Raw genomic sequence first — 10,629 nt, forward strand, 5'->3', positions numbered from 1 at the left:
TATGTATAAAGCTACATGGCAGTTCCATAATGTATTTAATTTAATACCAAACATGACACGATTTAGAGGTATAAGCTATTATGCAGCAAAAAGGAACCTAATTTGATCTTAAAGGTCACTTTCCAAAAGGTATTTTGTTCTCTGGAGGGACCTAAACTATTTTTTTCTACTTTATTATGGTCAAAGCTGATTTCTGTATGAAAAGAGCTTTAATTTGATACCATACGTGATGGGTTTATATGTTAATGTCTATTTACATGATTTTCTATAATCAAAAAAAGGGGTGTGGCAGGTGATGCCATTTTAAAGAAAATGCTCAAGGGTGCCGGAGCGGCACCCGTCAGATTCTGAAAGGACGCCCCCTTACCTATCAATTTATGCAAAACAATTGCATTAGTACCATATGTCACACTTATGCCCAAATTCCACAAAGTTCTACCTGACTAATACGTTTTCAACCCAGAATTGTGCAAACGTCATGCAGTCAGCTGTAGACCGCTGCAGGCAGCTATATCAAGTTGAATCCTCTTATTGAACAATTCCCAATTGCTAGTAGCCTGGCCCCGCCCACCTAGATCTTCTTTCAGGGCGATCTAGTCTGGAACACCATAGTTCATAATCATTACCCTCAGACAAATAAAATGTCAGGCCAATCAGCAACGACAGGTACACAAAATGTTGGCGACCCCAATCATTCACAACATGTTGTAACACCCAGTCGAGAGTAGGACTTTGATTTCCCCCAAATGTCCTAGCAAGCTAATTTGTTTGGCTATCTTTGCGGTGTGGTTGTTTTTTGCTACTTTGTTTGGAACGTTGATCAAGCATGATCATGTCAATCAAGCATGGTCATGTCAATCAAGCATCTAATGTGGGCTGTCTAAGTTTATGTAGCCAGATTGTAATGAAGGATCTGTTTTTTTACATGGATTTTTACTTTTTTTTTTTAATTTAATTTGCATATTCTAATGTAATGTACTGGTCAATTGTAAGATATTCTATATCTCAGGCGAGCACATTTGAATTTCAGGCGACCCCACATGTGGTCCCAACCCCAGACTGGGAAACGATGCTCTATTCACTTCACTAGATTCATTTTATTTCACCTCAAATCACTAGATTTATTTCATTCACCTGACATAGTCCTCTCTACTCCTTAATGGCAAGACAGAAAAAATACATTCATCAGCAGGTGGTGCTGTACCACAGTTATAGGTCAAGAACAGGACAGTGTACTTTTCAATTGTTTTGGTTATGAAAGTGACAGGACAAACATATATTTGAAACTTAAAAAAATAAATTAGCATGTTATGTGATGTATAGGAGAGAACATATTTTTTTCAACAACCTGCAGTAAAGAGGTAGGCTAAGTAGCCTGTTTGTCACTTGTGTTACCCTTTTAGTGTTTTCCTCAAGAATGCATGTGAACAAGTAGGATATTATTGAAATTCCAAATTTGAGTTTAAAAACGTTATTTTGCATTATGATTTCCAGGTTCTATGTGACTGAAAATGTAATTTGACCTGCATAGATGGCTGGCCTATATGCAGGCTTCATCTAATGGGAAATGTATCAAGACGTCTGGCCGAAAAAAAAGAAATGAAATAACTAACATCTACACTTTTTTTATTGTTATGACATTCAATATATTTTACATTGGAATAGCTTAATTCCAAGTCCTCCCACATATCTGGGAAAACAGTGTTACACAATAAATACACCAAACAGCAATAGCATTTCTCCACAAAACAACAACAACAACAAAAATACTTCACTTTTTACTGTGGCTACCCACATGACTCACTGCTTTTACACCCTGTTACAACACCCACAGCCATGCCAAGCCAAAAATAATACAAAAGAAACAACTATAGCAAAACAATCACTGTCAAGTACTGAGTTATAGGCTAACAATGTTGAGATGGGCTTTACAAAGCAACTTTTTAGATTCATTTAATTAAATGCCAGAAGGCAAGGCTTTTAGGAACACTGAGTTCAATGTAGTTGCACTTGAAAGCTTCAATATGTTACATCCTCAGTCATCCCCAAACAACCATCTTTCTGCTCAGCTGTTGAACATATTATCAATTAATGTATCGGGGATATCTGATGCTCGTTATTCTTTTACTTCCATACCAGCACAACATCATACAATTTTCTTTTTTTCACTGGCCAATCACAACTGTCAAAGGCAGATGTGACTTGAACTTAGCATAGTTTGCAAATACATTCACATTAAAAACAGACTAGCCTGGTGGGTCTGTCATGGACAATGAGTCATTTGAGTAACCCTCTTAACCTCCTCCTTTACACCTGAAAGAAGCAGAGGTTGATCCCTATCGTAGGGGCATTTTAAATCTAATGTCCATCATGACTCATGATTTTGCACCGCGGCTTCACCTCAGTCTTGCCCAGTGCAATGCTCACATCCGATTGACAGATTTTTTCTCTGAGCCCTGCAGAGAGCTTATCTCCCAGTGCCGGAAAGTACTTCCCTGGAGATTGACCCTCCCGCAGGTGGTGAGGCAGTAGATTTTGCGCAGGACTGCCCGTCGCAGCAGGATGTACACCCATGGGTCTAGGACCTGGTTGCAGGACGCTAGCCGCACTCCTGTCAGAAGAAGTCCTTTGTAGTAAGTGCTTTGGTCGTCGTCCATTAAGCCACGATACGATTGTATCACTGACATCAGGTCAAATGTCTAGAAGACACAGTGGCAGAACAGAGCATAAATACATTAAACATATGAAAGTAATAAATAATTGCTTACTTATGTGAATAATGAACCATTGTCATCTACACTGTGGACAATTTTTAACACATTTGCATTTTGTAGCTTCTCCAAAATGGTCAAATGTTTTTTAACACAGAGGACATACAATAGTTAGATCTTGCCAAGACTTTTAAATGGAAAATATCTGCCTTGGCCAAATAATTTGGCTCCTGGAAAATTGGAGGGTCTGTGGTACATATTCTCATGCCTTAAATGTTCTCATACAACACCACAGTCTTTATGAAGCATGGTTAGTCTTTGTAACATCCACAGTCATTGTCCATCAGTCACGAGTCTGATTTGTGTTGATCATGTTGATGTTGAACACATTAATCAGTGTTGATGTCAGTGATTAATGTGTTCCAAACTATTCACAGTTTGCATAAAATGTGAGTTTTGCGGGAAAACATGTGCCTAATTTAGTTCAGTAGAAAGCGGATAATATTTCCCAACAGTGACTCACCAACGTCTGTGTCAGTTTTTGAGTTGGTGTAAAACAAGTTTCTTTCTTTGTGCTTTTCAGTGCTATGACTACAATATCAGTATGTTGTGCATGTGTATACATAGACTGTATACAAACAATTAAAAAAGAGAATATGATGATTGAGATGTCATTTGTCTGTCTCTGTGCTCGCTTCTACTCACCAGCAGGGGGACCCAACAGATGCACGAGGTGATCATAATTCCCAGGAGCTGCACCACCATTTCGATGTCGTGCGACTTGGTGGAGCGCCGCGACTTAGTCCTCCGGCGCAGCCTAGCACGCACCAGCGTGATCCCACTGATAGTGTTGCACACCATCGCCACGGCCAGAGAGGCCATGCCAAGTCCGGAGAAGATAAGGACGAAGGCCACGTCGCTGGCCCGCGTCCCCTCTAGGACGCTGATGAAGCACCAGGTCTTGGGGTGCTGGTAGATGTAGCGGCCCAGGTTGAAGGACGGCAGCAGGGCCACAAACAGGGCCATGAGCCAGATGAAGGAAAGTGCCAGCTTGGTGCGTGCCGTGCTGACCCACGAGGCGTGCAGCAGAGGTCGGGTCACGCCCAGGAAGCGCTCAGCCGCCATGGCACTGCCCATGAAGAGCGGGCACAGGCCAAAGAACACCATGCAGCCGCCAAGGAACTGGCAGGAAGGGTCCACGCTCCCAGAGTCGTTGTGCGAGTTCAGGCTTGAGTAATGTTGGAGCACAAGAGCACCCGAGATGATGTGTCCAGCTAAGTCCGTGGCCACTAGGGAGCTGGCGAATAGCAGGAACGTGGCTTTAGAACGCCTGCGCATGCGATTGTAGGCTTTGGCCAGGATGAAAAGGGCCAAGATGTTGGAGAGAATTCCCAGGGTCATGGACATGACTGCAACGGTAGGGGTCCTTTGGGCAGTGACATTCTGCGCCACTGCCGCCACTTTGGCTGTGCCATGGGTCTGGTTGGTGAGGGGAGTTGGAGAGGCGTTGTAATGCTGCATGGCCAACATCACTTAGCCATCGGGATCCTCACAGATACTAGGCACTGAGAGAGAAACACCAATTAAATAAATACACAGCACAAACACACATACAATGATACTAGAATACCTTATGAACAATGTAGAATACTTTTTCAGGTGCACTAGACATATAATGAGAAATATGACTGATTATGATGGAGGTAAAGGTGAGATCAAAGTCAATCGTAAATACAGTTGTTCTGCATCCATGAAGCGTTAACATTATTTTTGAGCCTTTCACCTCATTTAAGAATGTTTGTTAAATTATGTTCAATTAAACTTTTAATTTAAACCTATGGCTAATATTTTGAGATTGTTATGCAAAGATAGTGGACTGGAAGAATAGAAACTTGAATAATATGGCTAGAGTGTTTTACTGCATATTAGCAATGTCACTAACTTTGTTGAAGGGTGGTGCATGCAGAGTGGTTTGATGAAGTTACAGGTCGGGGTGTATCAAAGCCACTGGGCCACACTGATTCACAATTTGGCTCACTTGGCATGCAATACAGGTGTTATTTATAGAAACTGGATTATACCTTTAAGGTATGTATGTGGTCTAATTATCTGTATTGCTGTACCTTTATCCATGCAAATCTCAGAATGTTATTTAACCCTTCCGGATATTTCTTCCCAGATAAGAATGTGGGGCAAGTCTGAACACCTACAGCACAGTAGCCGAGTGTTGCTTAGCAGTTTGAGTCTAGATAAATGGCCTTTCTCAGAAAGCATTCAATAAAAGCACTGTTTGAACACTCTGTATTTGTACCTTTCTGCTTTGATTGCCACCATGCCCGATTAAATGTAAAAGCAGTATTTTTTTTTATCTCCATATTCTTGGTCACCTGTTATCACCTTACTGTTTCTAGGATATTAATTAATTCACTTTCATCCCCTTTTTATCCTAAGGCAGAACACACTGTCCTTAACAACCCCTTGATTGTTTCACCTTTTTAGTGCATCAACAGATGGAAAGATTGGTTTGCTGTATTCAGTGTTGCAACTTCAATAGAAGCTTCCATTTTATTAAGAGACACACTATGTAGAATTATTTTCAAATTCTTTAGTTATTCTCAGCAATTCTCAGAATAAATCTGGTTATACTCAAAAAATATATTCTGTATATTTTTTGAAAATTCTGAAAATTCTGTACAATTTTAATTGCTATTCTAAGTGCTAATGTGTGAATAAGACAGTTTACTTCTACAAAACATCATTCTTCTCTTCCTCCTGCTTCCTTATTACGTAGCAATAACAGTATAATTATACAAGTATCAGTATACAAAACTATAGAGAAGTGCTAATTACCTCATCAGATGCATCCTTTGCAACTGCCATGTCTTCCAAATTGAAATGTAATTAATTCACCCATATTTCAGCCCCAAAAATGAAGAAACAGTCGAATCCGTGTTTTCCACAGTCAATCCAGACCGGATAATCTTATCCTATTTGTGGTGCAAAAAATAAAGTATTTTCTGTGTGGACAAGTATTTCTGTCTGTCTCTGTATATAATGTAATGAATTGCAAAATATTCCGCATCCTCAACGAGTTGAAAGAGAAAATGTTTAGATTTGCGACAAGTCCGTCACTACTGTTAGACTTGGAGACACGATCTCGCCGCCTGTCCACAGTAAAAAATGCTGTCTAGAATCAAGTTCTCAGGCTATGTAGTCGGATGGAGTCCTTTCAAAGCGCAGCCCCTGGGCGTCTCCAAAGAGCGCCACAGCGCGTGAAGGCGCGTTCACAACAGACGTGCCAAGATTCTTTGAGTGAAGAAAAACATTTCCTGAAGTATGCGTGGCCATTAAATCGCTGTTATTCAAAATCAATAACAACAAATAAATATGTCTAAATGCAACCATTAGCTCAGAAAATGTTGTTTTCTTCCAAAGAACACACATACTGCAAACATAGCAGCACGTTTCCATTTTTCAACAGTGTATTGTTTACTAAATATTTCATGTTTAAACAGTATGGTGTGCCAGAGCTGCACTGTCTGAATTGCCTGTAGCTACAGCTGGTTCCCTGCACTTAATGGGGCCTCCTCTGTGACTGACCCAAACATCAAAGAAAGGTAGGGTTAAGCTATGTTTCCCCCCCAGACAGTATTACACCCAGCATGAGTCTTCTTTTAATATAATTAATATCACACATGAGGAAAAAGACTAAATACATTTTGGGAAAATCAAGTAGTGCTTCCAGTTTCTTTGGCCTTTCGTGCAACACCATCTGTTCTTAACAGATAAATAACACCTTTTCCAGGCTCAATAAGAACACAGGTGTTTGTAAGGGCTGCACATGTACCACCATGTCTTTTGGGCCCTTTGACTGGAAAATGGCAAAGGGTAACAAAGTTCTCTTTCAACGGTAGTTACCCAGTATCTCTTTCATCTGCTGCAAAGAAATACTTTGAAACAAAATGGCCACAGTTTGACTGACAACATAATAGGAAAATTCATGGAATTTACCTCAGTTTTGTGCATAGGTATGTGTGCAAGATGGAGAGAGAGAGAGAGAGATTAACTACAGTATAGCCTTTTTTGTTTTGTTTTAACTTAACAAAACATTGACTTTACAGTCTTATGGAGTATAGACTTAAAGTAAAAACAGACAAGTCCATCTTTCAAAATATTTTTGTGTTCTAGTGGAGCTTCATTTTAATTTAAGGTTTAGCCAATTTCAAGCATCATGTGTGTAGCCTACATTGAGCATGGTGTAATATATTTACACAGCTATAGCAACCGCACTGGACCTAACCCTCACAGCTGGATATCCACAGAGGGATAGCGAATAGGAATCACCACATCCGGGATCCCGACGGCTTTTCAAATAAACCTACCTAGACATTAATGGTGCGGCCGATGGGAAGGGACAGCAGTCGCCACAGCAGGCTTTGTGGAGGCCTCCCACATGGACCACAGGGGCTTTGCTCCTTATTAACCTCTGTGTTTGATGAACGCATAACACACTTAATGAAGCCAAAATAACCATCATTATTTAAATACTGAACAAAAGGCCAGTGTCTGTTCATCTCCAGAAGTCACCCCAGAGTTCATGATTGCATGGTTGAGGAGGGGATGGGGAGGGATTGACTTTAAACAACACGCCTCACCGAAGGAGCAACATGAACTCTCGAAGCCACAGAGAAGTCAAGCTCAGGGTGACTTATTTTGGAGTCAAATGGAAGCTCTGACAAAGAATGATCTGTTTTTTGTTTTTTCTTGTCCTATGTCCTCCGCGGTATTGGGCCACAAGCCCCACAGCCATATGGAGCATTCCCTCCCTCAAAGGCGGCAAGTGTTCGGTTTGGCTGAGGAGCACATTTTCCACTTCTGCGTTTTGTGGTCAGGCCCCATAAATCCGTATCTTGACACAAAATTGTGCTGTCGAGAAGCTTGCCATTTGGCACGCCCCACTCTTGGGTCCTCCAACACCACAACCCCACCTTTAAGTTGTATTTTTGGAGGCCAACATATGAGGGAACCTCCTCAGATTTTTTTTTTTTAGAAGAATACCCAATTGCACACTTTCAACTACGGTAGCGTTTTGATCCTTAATTACAACAATAAGGATGGACTGTGGTTAAAAAATAAAACTTCTTTGGCTTCTGGAACAAGATAATCCAGGTAAAGCACGAATGAATAAAACTGTCCGACATTTGATTTATATGTGTTATGAACTGTTGCTCTCCCATTGGCACGAGATCATAGACTAACACAAATCATTCTTAAAAATATTGGACCACTATTTGTGTGAATTTTGTTTGTTAAAGATGGTGTTAATTATGTCCCAGTTCTGTCTCCTGTGGTGCTCCTTAGGCCAACCTGTAGAGAAAAGTGCTAATCATTCAGAGACTGTGGGTTCAGCACCAAGGCAGTGAACATAAAAGAAAAAAAACCTTCACAATTGTACGTAGCTGCCGTAATTTGCCTTTGACGAAAGCCTCTGCTAAAGGTAAATGCTGTCTTGTAAAAATAGATCTACCCTCTGTAGTCTTCTCAGTGACATTTGAACAGATAAAGGCAAAAAATACATGTCCCTGCATGTAAAATTAATGTCATTTCCATTTTAACTTGGGTCTCAGCTCTCTTTGTTTATAGACTGCACTCTCTCAGGGATTGTACTGTAGGTCAGATAGTTCACTGAAGTTCCTGTCTGTTGAAATCCCAAATTTCTTATGCAAGAGAGGGTTAGTGGGTGAAACAACAAAGGGATCTGTCGCCTGTCCAGCTTCTGATGCTGCTTCTGGGAAGGAAAACACCTGGGGATAGATAGAAAGATCAATAACCTGAGACCCCCTGCACCCATGGGGATAGATGGAAAGATTAAGAATTTGAGAAATACTGTGTTGTTGAATTGTTACAACAACCCATTTTTTGTTTATGCACCCATGGAAACCAAATTACGAAAGACTAGATTTTCTAGACAAAGGACTATTTGAAAGAACTTACTGAGTTGAGGAAAGAAAGACTTTTCTTTCCTTTTTCTTTCCAGCGTGAACCTGTTCAAAATATGTTTAAGAGATGTTAATATAGTTTGGACAAGGACTCGAAGCAGACTCCTTTCAGACAAGGGGCTAGAATAAACCACCTGAAGGTCTGCAATGACCAGCCTACTTCCATGACTGGAATGCCAAACAAGGTGATGTATTTATCCCATGCTGCAGTAGACGGGAGAGGCCATGGAGGTATCAGCAAACAGAATGAGACTCTGATGAATGAAGCCCAAGTTCCCTCTTTTCCACAGAATTCCTGTGGCTTCCATGGACGCTGTTTAACTGAGACTTGGTTGACCACACGCAGGGGAAAATATCTGTCCTTCCCCATCCTGTGGTCCTTGGGTCTGCAAGGCGAGAAGAAGGAAGGGCCAGAGCTCCAAGATGCTCCTGCAGAAGAAAAAAAAGATAATGTTTAGATTTAGGTATGGATCAGTGAAAGCATTTAGTTTTGTTTACTTGACACTTATCCATGAGGCCCACATTAAAGTATATACTTAGCATAAATCAATATGTGTGCTTTCTGGGATTCAAACATGTGACCTTAGTGTTGTTTACTTTTGCACAGCTTGTTGAGGTACAGGAACACCAAGCCATGCACAAGCAACAATTGTGTACCAAGACTGAAAGCCATCTAATGGGCCATGATGATCCATTGCATCTCAGAAATGCTGTGGTATGCAGTGTGTATGCACTTTGTGTGTATACAAGACAAAAAGACAAAACATTTTCCATTTGTCTTATTTTACAGGAACCTTCATGTTCAAAAAGTGTAAAGAAAATATCTTCATACTTTGTATCAACATGAATATAGACATGAAAAGCCCTTGCTATCTCGTTTGAGCTCTTCACCAGCTTTAGTACACAATATTTGTTTTTTTTAGCAGAAATGAATCCTTCTACTGAGATTTGGCGTTGAGCAATTAGTGTCTGAGGTTGGAAAACTATTTATTTGCATCTCAGACAGAAGAAGAAGAATCGGAGCGAAAGGCAAAGAGTGATAGCAGGATAACAGGAACGGACAAAGACTGACAGACACCATTTTTGCAGAAAAGGACAGCAGGATATCAGAATAACACAAGAGAGAATGAATTCCAAAAAACATAGAAAAGGAAGGGAAACGGAAATCAAAGTGCATTGTGGGAATAAAGTCATAAGACCTGTCAGACACAATCCAAACCCAGGCAATGGAGAACACACCCAAACGTGTATGCGTGTGCTCCAAATTGCTAAGTGCCTCTCCAGAAAAACACTGTTCTCTGTGTAGTGAGGTACTTGCAGTTGTCAGTATTTTTTGCAGCCAACATTCACAATTCTCTGAATTTCAACTACCAATGCATAAGAATGCAGAGAACACATATTTAAATATGATCAACTCCTGTCTTATAGAGAATAACAAATGTGTACTACTTTATATGAAGAACATTCTACTGTCCACAAATGTACCAGCATGGAGTCTTAATGAAAGAAATTGTGTATAAACAGAAATGAAATAAATCACACAATATGGTTAGAGGTGGATTAAAAAAGACTTCAATGTCTGTCACTTTGGGCCACATTGGGACTTCAATTAAACAAGTAAGATATGAGAGAGTTTCTCTCAAAGTGACCGCAGCTTCCTCTGTCAAGCACATGGAGCAGATGTGCTGTACTCGGAGAAGCAGCTGTGCGGATCCCACAATGCAGCTCAGACAGCACCACTGATGTTACACAAATGACACACATACTTTATTAGATTTTTTCATGATGACTTATGTATATCAAATATTCGTGTTTTTTTTATTAATGTCACACATTTTCATAATATTTCAACTTGCCATAATTGCATCACATATAACTGCCCCCCCCCCCCCCCACACACACACACACACACACACACA

At 40.5% G+C, this 10,629-nt stretch overlaps 1 protein-coding gene across 1 annotated transcript; it reads right to left on the minus strand.

The window, feature by feature from the left end:
• Window positions 1-1,619: 1,619 nt before the first annotated feature.
• ptger1b (prostaglandin E receptor 1b (subtype EP1)) lies at window positions 1,620-5,879 on the minus strand. Its single transcript, XM_042087642.1, has 3 exons — window positions 5,562-5,879; window positions 3,417-4,276; window positions 1,620-2,699 (listed from the first exon to the last, which is right to left on the minus strand). The coding sequence occupies exons 2-3, from the start codon at window positions 4,239-4,241 to the stop codon at window positions 2,424-2,426; spliced, it is 1,101 nt and encodes a 366-aa protein (XP_041943576.1). The 5' UTR covers window positions 4,242-4,276; window positions 5,562-5,879; the 3' UTR covers window positions 1,620-2,423.
• Between the last annotated feature and the right edge of the window lie 4,750 nt (window positions 5,880-10,629).

This window comes from Alosa sapidissima, chromosome 3, assembly GCF_018492685.1.
Source record: "Alosa sapidissima isolate fAloSap1 chromosome 3, fAloSap1.pri, whole genome shotgun sequence".
NCBI lineage: Eukaryota > Metazoa > Chordata > Actinopteri > Clupeiformes > Clupeidae > Alosa > Alosa sapidissima.

Excerpts from the sequence above, each read along its gene's own strand:
- ptger1b (XM_042087642.1), bottom strand. The coding sequence starts at position 4,241 with ATGTTGGCCATGCAGCATTACAACGCCTCTCCAACTCCCCTCACCAAC. Across the intron at positions 2,700-3,416 it reads TCTGTTGGGTCCCCCTGCTG|ACATTTGACCTGATGTCAGT; the intron begins GTGAGTAGAAGC and ends TGTGTCTTCTAG.